This window comes from Heteronotia binoei, chromosome 1, assembly GCF_032191835.1.
Source record: "Heteronotia binoei isolate CCM8104 ecotype False Entrance Well chromosome 1, APGP_CSIRO_Hbin_v1, whole genome shotgun sequence".
Lineage (NCBI taxonomy): Eukaryota > Metazoa > Chordata > Lepidosauria > Squamata > Gekkonidae > Heteronotia > Heteronotia binoei.
In genome coordinates, this window is record NC_083223.1 from 77,135,373 (window position 1) to 77,154,448 (window position 19,076).

The following is a 19,076-nucleotide window of genomic DNA, read 5'->3' on the forward strand; positions in this document are numbered from 1 at the left end:
CCCCGACTTTGCCGATAGACCTCGCAAGCCACAGGAGACTTCAACAAAGACAGGATGGCAGTGGTGTGGGCACGGAGCATGGGGAGAGGGGGTGCCTTGTGGTGCCCCTAAGCCAAGTGGCGCCCTAAGCAGCTATCTACTTGGCCTACTCCCATGCACTGGCCCTGCCTATAGGCTGGCAAGTACTGTATCAGCTATCAGCATCCTGGTTTGGTTGTTGATAAGGAAGTTTGCTTTGGCCTTGGAGACAGAGAGTCTAGTCGTTCCTAGCATGCTTTTTTCTATACTCTGACTTCCCTGCACCCCTAGTGGCTGCAGCCAAAACTGTATTTAAAATATAAAAGGAAAGAGGTTTGGCTGGTCACAGCATGACACTGGCTTTATGGGCCTCCTTCAAGGGGCTTCTTCAAGTTGTGCCTGGGTGGTCTGCGCACTACCCTTGGTACACCGCTGTGTAGGCCTAGATAAGTCTATGACAGTAGCTGAGAGGTCTCATCACAGACTGGCTCCTTGGCCTCCCCAGTAATTATAATAATAATAATACCTTTTATTTATATCCCGCCCTCCCCGCCGAAGCAGGCTCAGGGCGGCTAACAACAGAGTTCAGTATACGTAATACAAAAGAACATTTAAACCACAATTAATTAAAAACTATTAAAATTCTAAAACAGTAAAATTATATTGTGCTATTACCTAGATGGAAAACTCACTTAGCAGGTCTACTCTGTGAAGGCCATTCGAAACAGAATGGTCTTGCAGGCCCTGCGGAATTGCTCCAAGTCCCGCAGGGCCTGCATTTCTTCTGGAAGAGGTTCCATAACTGTGGGGCCATAACAGAGAAAGCCTGGTTACGGGTACTTTGAAGTTTTACCTCTTTTGGCCCCGGGGGTAGTCAGCAGGTTCTTCCCTGCTGACCTCAGTGCTCTCTGGGGTTCATGTGGGGAGAGACGGTCTCTAAGGTAGGCAGGTCCTCGGCCATATAGGGCTTTAAAGGTAATGACCAGCACTTTGTAACGAATCCGGTAAGTAACTGGTAGCCAGTGCAGTTCACGCAGTCCTGGCTGTATGTGCTCCCACTTTGGGAGCCCCAGCAGTAATCTAGCAGCCGCGTTCCGCGTTCTGCACTAGCTGCAGCTTCCGGGTTCGGCACAGAGGCAGCCCCATGTAGAGGGCATTACAGTAATCTAATCTCGAGGTGACTGTTGCGTGGATCACTGTTGCCAGGTCCCGACGCTCTAGGAAGGGAGCCAGCTGCCTCGCCCGCCTCAGGTGAAAAAAGGCTGACTTGGCTGTGGCTGCTATCTGGGCCTCCATTGTTAATGAAGGCTCCAGTAGAACTCCCAGGCTCTTGAACCGGGAGAGATATTTCTCCTCCCAGAGCGCCCCAAGCAAAGGACCTCTGTCTTCGCTGGATTCAGTTTCAGCCCACTCAGTTTTAACCAAGTTGCCACAGCCTGCAGTGCCAGGTCCAAATTCCCTGGGACGCATCCAGGCCGGCCGTCCATTAGCAGATAGAGCTGGGTGTCATCTGCATATTGGTGACACCCAAGCCCATACCTCCTGGCAATCTGGGCAAGGGGGCGCATATAGATATTAAATAGCATCGGCGATAGAACTGCTCCCTGAGGCACCCCACAATGTCGTGTGCGTCTCTGGGAGAGTTCTCCCCCGATTGCCACCCTTTGTCCCCGATCCTCAAGGAAGGAGGAAAGCCATTGTAAGGCCAACCCCCCAACCCCGACATCGGCGAGGCGGCGGGTCAGTAGCCGGTGGTCGACTGTGTCGAACGCAGCCGACAAATCTAACAGCATCAGCACCGCCACACCGCCTCGATCCAGGTGCCGCTGGAGGTCATCCGTTAAGGCGACCAGCACTGTCTCCGTCCCATGGCCTGGGCGAAAGCCGGACTGGCAAGGGTCCTACTAGGCTAGGCAATTGCCTAGGGTGCTGGCCTTCTGGGGGCACAGAATTGGGTGCTCTCTATGTGACTCATTGACATTATCAATGCAGAGTCAGAGAGAAGTTAGCCGTGCCTAGGGTGTCAGACAAATTCCAATATTTGTTCCAGTATCACATACACCAGGAGTAGCCAGTATCACATACACCAGGAGTTTGCCTACAACTCCCATCAGCCCCAGTCATTGGCCATGCTGACTGGGGCTGATGGGAGTTGTAGGCAAAAAAAACATCTGGAGAGCTACCGTTGGCCACCCCTGATATACACAGGACTGGCCCTGGCACTAGGCAAACTAGACACTAGGACTCCAGTAGCACCTTTAAGACCAACAAAATTTTATTCAGAATGTAAGCTTTCGTATGCATGCATACTTCTTCGAACAATGGAATGGGGTACAGTGAGCAGAATTTCATATAGCTGGTGGGCAGTGGTTAAGAATGCAGACTGATACAAAGTTAGGTTCCAATGGCAAAAAGATTCTACTGGACTCCTACTAGGCTAGGCAATTGCCTAGGGTGCTGGCCTTCTGGGGGCACAGAATTGGGTGCTCTCTATGTGACTCATTGACATTATCAATGCGGAGTCAGAGAGAAGTTAGCCGTGCCTAGGGTGTCAGACAATCCAGGAATGGTCCTGTACACCATCCTCCTCCTCTTAAAAAGGGCAAATCCAAAGCTGGATACACTGTGAATTAAAATACCATTGAAATCCAGTTTGTATCTTACTGACTTTATTCTTATAGACTTAAAAAGCAAATAAAATAAATTCAAAAGGCACTGTCTTAAACACTAGTTTATTTCATTTTTATGTGTTACGATGTGTTTCCTGGCCTTACATTAGTCCAAAAATATAAAAAATTGAATCCCCCGTTTATTTCAGTGGAATGTAAATTACACCTAAAAGTTAAAATGACTTTTTATTGAACTAATTTGTGTTTCTTGAAGAATGGCTAGCCTTTTGTGTTCTGCAGGAAGTGTGTTACATAGATGGAGTAGGTAGTCTTGGTCCACAGAGCACCAATGTATTTTAAACTTACAAAACACAAATGGACTAAAGACTCTGCAGCAAACATGGAAGATCTGATAATAGATCTTGGTGTTTCATTTAGCTCTTACATTCTTCAACAAGAAAAAGGAGAAGAAGAAGCTATTGGATTTATATCCCGCTTTCCACTCCGAAGAGTCTCAGAGCGGCTCACAATCTCCTTTACCTTCCTCTCCCACAACAGACACCCTGTGAGGTGGGTGGGGCTGAGAGGGCTCTCACAGCAGCTGCCCTTTCAAGGACAACCTCTGCCAGAGCTATGGCTAACCCAAGGCCATTCCAGCAGGTGCAAGTGGAGAAGTGGGGAATCAAACCCGGTTCTCCCAGATAACAGTCTGCACACTTAGCCACTACACCAAACTGGCTCTCATACCTAAGGCTATTGAACACAGTGTTAAATAATCTTACGTATATATTGTCCTAAGTATATATGCTTCTTTAAGAACATAAGGGCTAAATGAAAATATCCAGTATCAGATCTTCAATGTTTGTTGGTTAAATTCAAAGGGGGATTAACTGATAGTAGATCTATGGGGAAAGGATTAAACCTATTTCCATAGGGTAACCTGATTTACCTGTGGCTCCCTTACTGTGAGTTAAAACATAACAAAGCAATCCAGTCTCGATCTAGTCACAGATCTTCTAGCATGTTGACTAGTCCAGTCCTGCTAAATGCCTTCATGGTTCTTCAGACCACGGTCTTGCTGCCCTGGTTAAAAAGCGTTAGAATGGATCTACCAAAAACCTTCCAGGAGACAGCCATCTATTTTACTACTGACATGGGTGAACTGTCTGATAATAAAGGGTTTGAAGGATACTAAAACTTGAATACGCTTAAACCAATGAAACATTATCCAATCCAGTAAAGATACAGTACTCCCTATTTGCTCCTGACTCCTCAGGAACAAAGTGTCTCTGCCAGGGCTTTTTTTGAGCAGGAACTCATAGGAACGCAGTTCCAGCTGGCTTGGCATCAGGGGTGTGTGGCCTGATATGCAAATGAGCTTCTGTGCATCTTTTTCTACAAAAAATGTTCTATGCTAAACAATGGTGATGTCAGAGGGTGTTGCCTAATATGAAAGTGAGTTCCTGCTGGGCTTTTTCTACAAAAAAGGCCCTGGTCTACACACTAACACGGTTGAGAACTGTTTCCGATCCCCCCCCTCCGGTCAGACGAAGAGTCCTCCTATCGGTCTCTTATTTGGGGTTTTGCAATTCCACACAATGATAGCCACCGCAGCACTACAGTTCCCAGGAATCCTTGCGCGCCCTTCCCTTCCTGGCTTTTATCTTCTGAATCCTGCAGTTTGTTGGTGCCAGATCCTGCTCGTCGGTGTGCAGCTTGGCTGCAGTTCAGTGTGGCTTAGGCGAAAGGGCTTGTGGTGTGGAAGCTGAAGCCAGGGCGCGCGGAGGAGCCTCTTGCTTGAAAGCTGCGCGAGGAAACCCCCGCTTCTGCGTCGAAGCTGTAGGAGCGCGAGGTCCAAGGGACGCTTCAAGGAACTCCTGCAGAGCGAATGTAGGCAGGGAGAGGAAGGAAGGAAGGATGGTCATTCGGGTGTTCATCGCATCTTCCTCGGGCTCCGTGGCGGTGAGTGCAAAAAATAATATAAAGGTGGCGGGCGAGACTGAGGGAGAATGGGAAAGCGGGGCAACGGGCAGACACCAGGTCCGACAGATACCATTACCTACGAGAGTGTGAGTGGAGGTCTCCGCTGCGACACACAGAAGCCATCTCCGGCTGGACATGCACTGCAAGTATTCCATAGGAAGGGAAGCAGAGGATAAAATAGAGGGCGGGGGGAGAAGTCTGGCCAGTCAGTGGAAGGTAAACAATGAAGAACCGAGCCGGCGTGCGTCTGCTGAGAAACGAGATTCGCTGAGAGGCTTTCCCTGTGTCTTCACTCCGCGCTGCATACTGGTCGGCATTCTCGTGTCTTCTTATCGTTTCCACTCGCAGCCGGCTGGGCTGGAGTGCGGGTTACTAATCACGGTGTTGCTGCTGCGAACACCATGGCGAGCGGGCTGTACCTTTGGCACGCCTGCTTCTGTCCGGGGTAAATAGTGTTTTCGATGAGTCGCTCGGACCCCTTGCCCATACTCTCTTGATATACAGCCTCAGCTTGCGATGTCGGAAAGGAGAGGGGAAAAGATCTCGTTGTGGGGTTTGCAGCTTTTTTAAAGGTAAGGTCCGCAAGGATAATGGTAGCGTTAGTGATTTTTCCGACGACGTCTGAACGGCTAAAAAGCGCAACAAACACAGCTTGCAATCATTCGCGGCGCTCAGTTTGTTTTATCATAACATCCGTCAAACGTTGATTCCAAATGCCTGGAAAACTACTGAGAATGCTCATCTGCAGATTTAGGCTGCCATCGTATGGGTATAAATCTCATTCAGATGAAACGTACTTCTGAATAAACGTATTCAGAATCGGGAAACGTCAAAATATATATTATATGCTTCAGTTAAGTAATAAACATTATAATAAGTCAGCTGCAAAAAAAAAAAAATGGCATTGATTGCCTGTATGCTTCCAGCCTAAATTGGAGGTATTGGTTCTTTAAAGTTCTTTGTGGTCTTAGTTCAGGATACTTTAAGCACTATCTTCTCTGCAATTCCCTTATCTTCAGGACTGGGTATTCAGAACTTTAATGGTCCTACTGTTTATTAATCTGTAGGCTGCTCTATAGAAGTATGAAATTGCTGTAAATTGTGGGGGAAAGATCCTGTTTTGAACTTCAGGAGATATGGGATCCTGTCTCCTATGTACTTTTTCTTTACAAAGTCGACCTGTATTTAAAATTGTCTTCTAGTTTTTCTGACTCACATGTCATTTTGATTGTATCTTCTCTGAATTTGGGTTTTATTGATATTAAATTGTAATCTGTTATGCTTTTGTTGTTGTTTCCTGAATTGAGACACATAGCATTGAAAAACATCTTATAACCACATTTAAACAAACAATAATAATTTAAAAATCCCTATAGCATTCTCTTGGTAAAATTAAATTTGTCTGCAATCTGAGATTTCTACAAATGGCAATTCATTTTTCTGTGTAGACACTTTATACGCAAATATACTCTTAATAAGAGGTAATGGAGGACTGTGCTTAATGGTTATTACTTATAGAGGTAGTGGGGCTTTGTACTTAGTTTTTTTTCTTTTAAGCAATCCTATGGAATTGAATCCAAATAACTGTGAGAGCAGTTTCATTTTCAGAACTGATTTTCCACAGTTTCTCCAGTCATCTTCCTCCATCTCCCTAACATCACCCTAGAAAACTGACTGAGAGGATCACCAGACCCTTGGAAACAATGTGTGATAGGGATATAATTCAGTGCAAAATCTGTGGAAGTCTAAAGCCCCTTGTGCTTATATAAGATCACCTTTGGATGCAGGGCCATGACTCTTCACTCCTTTTGGAGTATTTGCACTGTGTACATGGAGTGCCTTTAGCTATGCAATATTTCCATTCATTCACAAAATGAAAGTCAAACCCACATCAAAACTGATAATTAAGCATGTATATGCAGTGTTCAGTCACTGTATGCTAGCAGTCAATAACAACTAATTATCCATTTCAGGAACTCTCTGAGTAAATAGAGAATCTTTTTAGAACTTGCACAATACTCAGTCACCGAACACTTATAATAGAAGGTTCGCTTCGCATTATAACTATGAGTCAGTTTTTGGCAGTCAGTTTACATTGTAGTAATGCAATGCCAAAATATTTCCTCTTTGTCACATATTTACACACAAGGATCTTTTAAAAGGAGCCTGTATGACAGGTATATTGGGTAAACAACAAGAGAAGGATGGATAGTTACAGTTCTGATCCTGCACATATTTGCTTGGATTTTTAATTGAAATTTGTGAGTCAGCCATCCTCTTTGGTACCAGGTATGCATCCCTGTTTGTGTGGGTAACACATGTTTCCATATTCATATCATGTTAAGGAAGCAGATTTGCACTGGCACATAGATCAATTGACTGGTCAGATGTTGACAACTGACTTGCTCAGTTTACTTCCTATTACTTGACACTGTCAGGTATTATCAGACATTCCATAAGACCAGCAGTGATGCTGTACAGGTGACAGCTCACCTTTTTATTTCATTATGGTGGCGTTTATTAGCAAGAGTTGCTTGTCCCCCAGTTCCATAGCAGCTGGGGACAATCTTAACAACAAAGGAAATTTTCCTTTTGGCTACCTCCTATAACTGCTGGCATTTCCAAATTGGCTTTTCATTTTAAATAGCTGCGATCACATTTCTTTATTTCATTTAAAAACAGTAACAGCAGGGGGACCCTAGTGTTTCAGGTTAAAGACCAAAGAGAAGAATTGTTCAGTGAATTGTTCTCATTTTTAGGTGTCCTATATAACATTATGAAAAGTTATAATAAAATTCAGTGATCATCTTAAAATTTAATCGCATTATTTCACAATTGCAGTTTTTTTGGCTCAATTAGCCTAAGTATTGAAAGTTTGTATGTTCTAATACAATTAATATTTGACTTCTATATTATTCTATTTTTGAAAATTCTGGGCCAGTTAACTGACTTTTGTCAGTAGTAAAATGGCCAATGTATTTGTCAATAAAAATTCTGAGTCATTTATGTATCAAATTGCTAAACCAGCTCAACTGTGTCTAGGATTAGAGCATTTTGCCTTCTAGGTATTATTAATACCATCTGTGGAGAAGTCTCTTTTATAGACAGAATTATTTATGGAAACTGGAGGCACTGCAGTGATCCATCATACAGACTAGATGAAAGCTCCCACCATTTTTGTAGAGTTTGCAGGCTCTGGAAGTTAATGTTGTGTGGAGCTTAGCATTATGTTATACAACCATGCTGGATAATAAGGAAATTACAGTGTATCCACTTCTGGCATGCAGCATTTTTTTCAACTCTGTAATTACATTGTTGAATTCACTTCCAGAAGATGTGGTTATGGCAATGAGCATCAATAGTTTTTAAGTGATTATACGGATTCATGGAGGATATGTCCATTGATGGCTACTAGACGTGATGACCTTAGGAAATCTTATTATTCCAGGGCAGGAAACCTTTGAACACCAGTGCTAAAAGGCAATTTTAGATGAAAACCTGTTTCTTGTCTGCTGGTCCTCCAGACCCAACTGGTTAGCCACTGTATGAAACACTGTGCTGGAGTTGATGAACCACTAGTCTGATCCAACTGATTTCTTCTTATATCCTTAGAGACAATGAATGACTATGGGACAGGCTTTGTCCTCATGCAAGACTCATAAAAATATTTATTATTAAAATCTTTGGTACATGTTTTCACCTGCCTTGACCTCAAATGCCGCCCTCAAGAGGAAGTGATTTGACAGAGAGGCTATGTGAGTGTCTGTATGAATACAGGAAGAAAAAGTGGGAGCTCTTAAGAGGGAGAAGTAGAGTGAGAAGAAGCTGAGGATTTTTCCTCCTTAGGGTGTAGAGAATTTCTAAAGAAGTTCCTGAGGAGAAAGCTTGTGGTGATAGAGAAAGGTAATTGGTGAAAGAGTGGCCATGTTCTGACATGGGCCTTCAAACCTGTGTTTTAGTGGGACTTTTACTGTGTTTGAAGAAAAGTGGTGATGCAACCTGTCTGCAGACTCTGAAATAGACCCCAGAGACTAAAGACTTTCTTCTCTTTTCACACTGGGTTTTGGACTAGGGATGCCTGAGGAACCCCCAGAATTACAGCTCATCTCCAAACTACAGAGAACAGTTCTCCTGGAGAAAACGTATAGTTTGGATGGTGGATTTTGTGATATTGTACCCTTTGTGGAGTTCTCCCTAGACTACATCACCAGGAGTTTCCCAACCTGTATCTGGCAAGATTTGGTTAATCTGATAGACAGAACAGAGCACAATGCTTTGTACAGTTTTTTGAACAAGCTGCTCTTGCATCTGATTGAAATTAGTGGTATTTAAACACTATATTATTTGTTTATTATACAGAAACAATACATAAAGCTAATGTATATAATTATATATATATTACCAAAATAATATATATAAAATAAATTAAAGGCAGAAGAAAACCTACCACAAACCTTGTCTCCAGCATTGCAAGAAGAGCCAGAAGGACAAGTATAACACACAGGTAAGCCATAAAGTATGAAACCTACATGTTCACTGTCATCATGGTGAATCACTGAAGAAAAGCTATGGGTGTGTGGAGATCTCAAATGTCCATAGCTAAGAGAGTTTCCTCCCACACCCTTCTGTAATATGACCTAAGTTTGCACTCTGTTAACAGCCTTACTAGCAGATTGTGGCAGGATCCACAACAAACTGTACAGGAAGGAAGCAGAATGTAAATAATTTCCTCTTTTGCCCTGTTAACGACAGTGTAGGGCCATTTTTGTTAATGTATTTAACTCCACCTGCTGCCACTTCTGACCAAACACATGAATCATTCATTCTTGAAGGATCAGAGCCAAAGTGCAAGCAACAGAACAATTGACTGAATGTATCATTGTAGTGCATCCCTATAGCAGATAGGAGAGTATTGTTGCCTCAGTGAAATCCAAATGTAGGCATTCAGAGCACTACAGTCAAAAACTGGAGAATTATACTATTTAGATCAAGCAATACTATGTGACAACACTTTTCCTTATTTTTATTCAGTTGCTATACCTTAATAAGCCCCTAGCCACTACACCAAGCTGCTACAACTGATACCCATTATGAAAAAAACCCACCCATCTTCATTTTGCTTCCCTATAAACAGCCAGTTAACAAAAAGAGAAGAAAGGACATGTGCTATTCCCAGCACAAATGAAGACTAGCAACGACAAGGTGGAAATCAACTATTATTTTGTTCAGTTGTCACAGGGCTCCCATGCCTTTCTGAATTATATGATAAACAGTAATGTCACCAGGACAGGTTTGCCTAATGTGGAAATGTGATGAGAAAGCAGCACCTATTGTTCTTTTGTCAGTCACTCTGCTTTCAAAGGGGCAGAGTCTCTGCAAGAACAGACGATGGCGACCCTGAGTCCTCTCTTCAACAAATGCTGTTAAGTAAAAGGTGTGATTGTTTCTGCTCCTTCTCTGCTTCCTTGGTGGTTGGCAGATGAAGAATCATCATCCTTCTTGTTGCATCTTGGCTGCTGCTGTGATAAGGGATGCATATTGAAAAGGTTCTCCACTGAAAAAGTTCTCCATTAGCTCACTTCAGAGCGCTGATAACGTGCTCCTTGCAATTTGAGCTCACTCTGCCACTCCCAGTTACAGACAAGGACAGCTTAAAATTGTGGAATAAGTGGGATGAAGACAAAATGAAAGGCATCCTGGGGTGTAAATGACTCCAACCAGCATAAGGTATGGATGAGTTTGACCAGTGTGAGGTTAGAATGAGAGTAGACTTCTGTAATATACACTATGTAGGTCTTCCTTCAAGGTCAATTCAGAGAATCCAGTTGGTGCAGAATGTCACTGCTCAGTTATTAACATGGTCAGGAGGAACATGCATATTACTCCCATTCTGTAGTCACTTCAATGGCTTCCCATCAGTTACCCAGTTCAATTCAAGGTATTGACTATCATACACAAAGCCCTTCATAGCAGGACAACCTCTCCCCCATACTCCACTATGAAAGCTTCACTCATCTGCTCCTTCCACAGTTACCCTGCAAATGAACAAAGTCAATACTTACAATCCCCCCCCCCCGCCCCATTTATGATGAGGTTAGGAAGGCTCCCAACACTGCTGGCATCCTGCAGATTGTACAAAACTGAATAATTCAGGAGGGCATTTTCACACAAGTAATTGGGATCTACTATAATGGAATGGTTCAATTAAAGGAAAGGTACAATGGACTATGCTACTGTGCATAGTATGTAATATCCATTGTTGTATGTCATTTTTGCTTTGTTTAACATATAATGTTGTACTCCAGTTCAGCTATGTGTCACTTTTCTGCTTGGTTTCAGACTTCTGCAGTTCTGATCCTATAACATGGCTTATTGGATGTCCCACCCTGTAGATTGTATTGATTTACACTGTGTAATCCACCTTATGTCTCAGTGAGAAAGGTAGACTATGAATAATGTAAATAAATAAAATAAATATTGGCCCATGTGCTAACTGTACTGACTACTGTATTCCAAGATAAATGCATATTGTTCTTGAACTTGGTAAACCATAGTCAGGGTTAGAATTTGGGACCTGTTGTATTTAAAGCTTGTACTGATCTGCAGCTCTTGAAGGACTTTTTTTAGCATTGGGGTATATGGCTTGAGGGGACAAAAAGAAGATGCTTATAATGGTCTTGATCTCCTCCCCCCACCCCCCACCCAAAAGAAAGGTTGGGAACATATTTGTGTCAGCTATATGAGATCTGGGTTTCTCCTCTGTTTCAGGTGGGTAGCCTGCATGTTACCAGAAGTGCGAGCCAAAAGGAGAAGAGCCAAAGGGAATAGCCCATGCATTGTAGTTGTAGTGTGTATGTGGAAAAAAGTAAGATACAAGTTTTTAAAAAAATGTTTGGTTGCAACTAATCCCTGCTTGCACTTTTTTGTAGGTGTAGATTTGTTTGTGTCATTTAAGAGACTGGAAAACTAACAGGAGTAACAATTTTTCATTAAGATCGTACTATTGACAATAAACTTTTAGTAAATTATAAGAGCTAGTTTGCAGTCATTGCTTTTGTCGCTAAAAAAAACCCAGTGGAATGACAGATGCCAAGAAAGATAGGCTTTGAGTAATTAAGTGAAATGTTGGACATCTGACCTGTAAACTTTTACTTGTGAAACAATGTATGGGCAAATATCAAAACCTTATGGCATCTAATAAGTTAGTTACCTTTTGTGACTTAAGTTTTCATAAGCCATACTTTAAAGTAGGCACTGTTTCATAGAAACTTAAGCCAGAGTATGCCCTTTAGTCTTCAAGGATGCAACAAAACTCCTTGTTATATTGGCTACAGTGGGTTAGAATAGCTGCCCCTCTGGAATGAATGGGGGAAAAGTTTTTGCCCATGAATTGCTCTCTGAAAGTAGATGTGAGTTTGAACTCCTCACATCTACCTTGTTAAACACTCAGCAGAAGCATTTGGGAGACAGGGAAAGGAGGCACTAAATCTCGGTATGCTCTTCCATCTTTTCAACACAGTATGCAGGCTGTCCGAAATCATGGCACCAAGCATACAGTATATTTGACAGAGAGGAGGTGGTGGGAGGAGACCTTTTGTAACTACAACACCCTCTGCCACACAAAGCTCTTTATATCAAAGTTCCAGGTGGTATCAGCTCTTGTACTGCTGCTTTTCAGTGTTAAAATGGGTTATATAAATTTGATTGTCTTTGTACAAGAAAAGACTAAATATAACAATATAAGGTTAAATATAACAATGGCAAATAATCTGAATGGCTTTCCCTGGCTTTTGGTTGCTAACAGCATTCTTGGGAAAAGGCATCCATCCCTTGTCTTTAGGTAATCATTAGAAGTTTAGATTTGTTTGATAAAGACACAATATTTCATCCCTGGTTTTAGCAAAACTAGTGCTGAAGTTCTAGCATCACTTCTTGAAAGCATGGAGAAAATATGCAGTTTGAAATCTTCTGTTTCAGCTTGCCAAATACCTGTCAGGCTCTTAATGTGCTTTGCATATCTAAACTGCTTCATGTTGCCATTGGGCTTCAGCCCACTCTTGTTAGCTATCTGCTGATTGTGCTTTGGGTCTAAGCTGCTGAATGGTTTTTGCTTTGGCATGCAGAAATACTAGTACTGTGTTTTCTACTAGTGGATAAGCCAGTTGTCCCAGCTAAAAGGGGAACATGAATTGTGCTTGTGAAAGATCGCAATTAATGGCTTTCTTTTATTTGTTCAATGGAACTAACAAGTCTGTAGCAACTGATTAACTAAGGTGAGCTGCTCCATAAACAATCATGTCTTGATTGTTTTTAATGAGAGGAAACCTTTGCCCTCCTACGTAGCTTTCATATCTGGTCTAGAAAAAGTCTCCTTTCCCTCTGAGTTTTGCTCTCATTAAAGACACTATAACAAAAAACAACAATATTTCAGTACGTTTGTGGATTAGTTGCAGGAATCTAGTCAAACAGCAACATTTGCTGATTGAGGTCAGAGTATGATATTTGGTTTTTGACCTTTCTACTTCCTTGGTTTCCTTTAGAGTTGCCAGCTTTGGGCTGATAAATACCAGGGGATTTTGGGAGGTGGAGCCTGGGGAAGGCAAGGGAAGGACATCAGCAGGATACAATGCCATAGAGTCCACCCTCCAAAGCAGTCATTTTCTCCAGGGAGCTGATCACTGTAGTCTAGAGATTAATTGTAATAGCAGGGGATCTCCAGGTGCTACTTGGAAGTTGGCAACCTTATCCCATAGCAGGCCCCTCTTCAAACCTCTGCTTGTCTATTTGTTTCTTGCCAACAGCATTTAGACTCAGGGCGTTTTCGCACTGACCTTAATCGGCAGCGACGCCCCTCTTCACCGCACAGGATCCGTGCGGATTTCGCACCAATTGCCGCGGAGCACCCGGAAGAGCCGCAAAGTCCCGCGGCTTTTGCAGCGCAAATGGAAACCGCCAAAAACCAGTTTCCATTTGCGCCGCAAAAGCCGCGGGACTTTGCGGCTCTTCCGGGTGCTCCGCGGCAATTGGTGCGAAATCTGCGCAGATCCTGCGCGGTGAAGAGGGGCGTCGCTGCCGATTAAGGTCAGTGCGAAAACGCCCTCAGTTCTATACCAATGCAAGGCTTCACATTATGTATTTCTCACTAATCTCTTTTGCATATTTATACTTTGATTCCCTAAGATCTCTGCCTCCCTCATCTTCGTATGTAACTAGGGTTGCCAACCTCTTGGTGGGGCGTCGAGATTTCTTGGAATTACAACTGGTCTTCAGATGAAAGAGATCAGTTGTCTTGGAGAAAATGATTGCTTTGAATGGCATTTTGCCCTGTTGAGATCTCTTTCCTCCCCAAACCCTCCCCTCAGCTGCAACCCCCAGATCTGAATTTCCCAACCTAGATGTGTAAGATGGTATCTAAGGATTCCCTGGTTCTTATTTTGTGGTTCTCAGGTCACTGCCAAATCTATTTTTGCTTATTCAGCTACTTCACCTTTGGGATCATATGCTGTCTCTGTCTCTTTCTCTCTTCAGGCAATTCATGCATTATAGATTAAAAGTATGCAGTGCAATTTTTTAAAAAAAAATATGCATTCCTTATATTGTTTGTGTACTCATACCAGAAAGACAGGCTCTGTTCCTTGCCATGTTGGCATGTAGTGAAAGATGGGTGTGTACATCACCACATTTGACCTGATGTGTGAACAACTCCTTTATCCCAGAATGTGAGCTTTCCCCCAGACCTCAACCCACCTCCTTTCTTCTCAGAATCTCTGCCTTTCTTTATTGCAAACAACCCAAGCTGTTCTTCTTATATAAGAACATAAGAAGAGCCCTGCTAGATCAGACCAGTGGTCCATCTAGCTCCACATACTGCAACACAGTGGCTAATCAGTTACTCTGGAGGGCCAATGTAGAGGTTCCCCTCAGTCACTATGACTCATAGCCATTGATAGACAGATCCTCCATGAATATGTCTAATCTCCTTTTAAAGCTTTCTGTGTCTGTGGCCATCACTATATCCTCTGACAGTGAATTCTACATTTTAATCACTCTCAGTGCAAAGAAATGTTTCCTTTTGTTTGTCTTGAATCTACTGCCCCTAGGGTTTTTTTTAATGCCCTTGAGTTCTAATAGTTTGGGAGAAAGAGAAAACATTCTGTTTGCCAACCCTCTCTATAGTTTGCCTTTTTCAATGCTGCAGCACACTGAGTTTACACTTTCTTTGAGCTATCCAGTACATCCCAAGATCTTTTTCCCTCTGTGGCTGCGATCACACACACTAAATAATGCACTTCTAATCCACTTTCAATGCACTTTCCAGCTGCAGTTTACTGTGTGAACTGCCAAAATCCTATTTGAAAGTGGATTGGAAGCACATTATTAAGTGTGTGTGATCATGGCCTCAGTCTCAACAAGTTCAGACTCCATTAGCATTTTTTTGTCTCAGTCTGCATCACAATTGAACTTCATTTGCCACATTGCAATCCACTCACCCAATCTGTGAAGATCCTCTTGGAGCTCTTCACAGTTAGCCTTGGTTTTCACCATCCTGAAGAATTTTGTATCATCTGCAGACTTGGCCACTACACTACTCACTCCTAGTTCTGGATCATTTATGAATAAATTAAATAGTACCATCCCCAAAACTGATCCTTGTGGGACTCCACTGCTTGCTTCCCTCCATTGTGAGAACTGTTAGTTTATTCCTGCTCTTTGCTTCCTGTCATTTAAACAGTTTTTAACTGATAAGAGAACCCATAGTTTTATCCCATGACTGCTAAGTTTACTTAGGAGTCTTTGGTGAGGTCCTTGTCAAAAGCCTTTTGAAAGTCCAAATATATAGCGTCTACCAGGTCACTGTCATCTACATGCTTGTTCACTTTCTAAAATAACTGCTAAAGGTTGGTGAGGCAAGATTTTCCTTTGCAGAAGCCATGTTGATTTTCCCTTAGCAGGCTTTGTTCCCCCATGTGCCTAATAATTCTATTTTTGATTAGTTTCTTCTAATTTGCCTGGGACAGATATTAGGCTGATTGGCCTGGAATTTCCTTGTTTCCCTCTGGTGTAACATTTGCTACTCTCCGGTCTTCTGGTACAGTGGCTGAATTTAGTGATAGTTGATCTACTAACCTGTATATGTAACCTATTTCACATTTGAGTTTCTGAGAACACCTGGGTGTTTGCCAACAGGACCTGGAGGCTTATTGGTTGTTAATTTCTGCAGTAGGTCTAGAACTTCATCTCTCATCACCTCAATTTAACTCAATACTTCAGACTTCCTTCCTGAAAACAGTGGGTGTGGCATGGGCACATGCCTACACTTTCCACAGTGAACACAGAAGCAAAACATTCATTGAGCTTCACTACCGTCTTCCCATCTTCCTTTAGCAATCCCTTTATTTCTTGGTCATCCACAGGCTTAATGCTACTCTAGCGTGTTTCCTGCTCTGGATATATTTCAATAAATGTTTATTGTTTGTCTTGATATTTTTAGCAACCTGTTCCTCCAAATCTCTTTTGCTTGCCTAATAATTGACTTACATTTCTTTTGCAGAGCCTGTGATCCCTTTTGTTCAATTCATTTGGGCAGATCTACTTTTTGAAAGCTTCCTTTACTTTTGATAGTTTCCTTGACTTGGGTTGTTAACCACACAGGCATTCTTTTAGACTTGGCAGTGCCTTTCCTAACCTGTGGAATGCATTCTGTTTGGGCTTCAATTAGTTTTAAATATCTCTCAAACATCCTCCAGGGATCTGACTTCTTTGTGTTTCCCTTTCACCTTCTTTTTAACTGTTTCCCTCATTTTGTAAAGATTTCTCTTTTGAAATCAAATGTTACAGTTTTTGACTATGGGAATAACTTTCCAGTGACATGAATGCTGAACTTAATAGTATCGTGTTCACTGTTCCTGATTGATGCAACAACCTTTACATCTTTCACCAAGTCTTGAGAGCTGCTCAGAACCAAGTCCAAGATCACTACTCCTCTGGTTGGCTTTGTGACAAACTGTGCACAGTGCACAGTCATTTATGATGTCTAGAAATCTCATTTCTACAGCATGACTCAAGCACATGTTTACTTAGTCAATATGAGGGTAGTTGAAGTCTCCCAGTATCATAACATTATGTCCTTTAGCCACTTCCCTTATTTCCTTCTCTATCTCAACATCAGCCTCAAGGGTTTGATCAGCTGGGTGATAGTACACCCCCGCTTTTAAGTAACTTTTAGGGTCCAGTATGTCTACCCATATAACTTCTGTCGGGGAGGTAATACTCCTAATGTTTTCTAACTTATTTGATTCTATGTCCTCTTTGATGTATAATGCAGCACCACCACTAACCTGTCCCTTCTTGTCCTGCCTGTAGAGCTTATACCCAGGAATGACTGTATTCCATAGATTTTCCCCATTTCACCATGTTTCTGGGATACCTACTGTATCTAAATCGTCATTGAACACTAAGCACTCAAGGTCCCCCATCTTGGCTTGGAGAGTTCTAGTTTTGGCATATAGACACCTATAATCTGTTTTCCTCTCCAGCAACCCTCACCTTCAGCTGCTTAGTTGTCACATATGGCCTTCATTCACCATTCTCTCCTCACTCCCAAGTTCTGTTGGTTTCTTGTCAATCTTATCCTGAGAATTTACTCAATCATTCCTTTGGATGGTCCTGAACCAGTTCCCCAGCTCCTGTCAGCTTTCTCTCTAGGATTAGTTTAAAAGCTGATCTGTCACTATTTGGTATTAATTGACAGCATTCTGGTTCCCTTTTGGGTCAAATGAAGTGTCTCTCTTTTGTACAGATTTGGCTTGTCTCAGAAGGTTCCTCCAGTGCCTAACAAATCTAAACCATTCTTCTTAGCACCACTTTCTTATCTGTTCATTGAGGCCCCTGATCTGGGCCCGTTTAGCAGGCCCTGCATGTGGAACTGGAAGCAATTCTGAGAATGCTACCTTTGAGTGAAAGACAGTCAATCCTCTAAGCATAGTACTGTTTTAAGCATAATCTTTCTGTATTCGAAGCATCCTTCTTTTTGAGGCTAAAGTTGGTATTTCCCAAAAGAATTTAAAATGTATTTATGTATATACGGTCATAGGTCAATAAACTCAAATTCCAGTTCAGCTTGCAAAATACATGGTTTGTTCAGGTGTACCATCTTGACAGTATGTTGGGTGATTATTATATTTATGTTGGGTGACGTATTTAGTATAGTAAATATGTTGGGTGATTAATTTTAGTATTGTAAATAGTTGAAATGTTGTCTAAGATTTTTCTATCTTTTCTACTGTCTTTTTGGAATTACCCATTTGTAAACAAAACAAAGACATATAGCAGTAATTCTAGATACAGCTTTATTTTTCTTTAAATCTTCATTTATGCTTTAAGCACTCTTGTAAATCTTTTGGATAACCATATAATGCATTGCACATTCTACCTTGTATTTCTTCAAATTGTTGGTGTTTGACGAAAACTAAATGGATTGTATTATCTTATGCAGAGTGCTGTGTGGATGCCTTGTTGCAGATAGACCTGCCTTTTGTGTTCATCTTGTGTCTTAATAATTGTTGTATGCATGTATAAACTTCTCGCTCTTTGCAGTTGACTTCACTAAAAGCTTTTCACATTTCCAGTTTGTGAAGAAGAGGTTCATAGTGTCTTACCCACAGGCTTCATTGGCCAGTTCTTAAGCCGCAAAAACATTCCACTGTTTTGGTAGGAAATGGACAGATTTTACTACTAGCCTGAGAGAGTGCAGAATTCCAAAGAGCAGTCTCTTCAGTATTAAAGCATCTCTGTATTAAAGAAACAGATTGCTCTTGCTGATCTCTGGAGGCTGCATATGGTGCCTTTTGTGTAGGAAGTCCTCTTGGTTTGTTTACAGAAATTAACCTCCCAACTGCTGAAGGAAAGTGCTTTTATAATTGAAAAACATATTGCTTGAAACTCTTTTCCTCCTTCCCACATCCCAAATGCTGAAAAGAGTAATGCATTCCAAACTAATTGAACATCTGTCTTGAGAAGTGAGCATCTCTCTTGTGATGCTTAGAATGACGCAGTTGCTATGGTCACTGACTTATGGGTTGCTTTTCTTGAATTGTCAATACGGCCTTCCTAATAAGAGTCTGTTCTCTGTATGTGCTGAGTTTGGTAAATGGTTTAGAGTTGCCAATCTCCAGGTGAAGCCAGGAGATCTCCTTGAATTATAGCTAATCTCCAGACTGCAGAGATCAGTTCACCTGGAGAAAGGGGCTACTTTGGAGGCTGAACTCTATGACATTATAATCCTAAACCCTACCCAGGCTTCACCTCCCAGAATCTCCAGGAATTTGCCAACCCAGAATTGGCAACCCTAAATGGCATGTGGGAAATATTTCTTCTATTGATGGCTGTTGTTGCTGGCTATGTTAACTCTTTTCCACAAGTTTATATTAAAAGCACAAGATTGTTTTAAGAAGTGTAACCAATGTA

The 19,076-nt window shown here is 42.0% G+C and overlaps 1 protein-coding gene across 1 annotated transcript in view; it reads left to right on the forward strand.

Annotated features, from left to right (window-relative positions):
* The first annotated feature begins 4,317 nt into the window (after positions 1-4,317).
* SH3BGRL2 (SH3 domain binding glutamate rich protein like 2) overlaps positions 4,318-19,076 on the forward strand; it is a 42,362-nt gene continuing 27,603 nt past the window's right edge. The window contains exon 1 of the mRNA XM_060236405.1: positions 4,318-4,589. Coding sequence (XP_060092388.1) covers positions 4,545-4,589 — 45 coding nt within the window. The 5' untranslated portion in view covers positions 4,318-4,544. The remainder of the gene's footprint in view (positions 4,590-19,076) is intronic.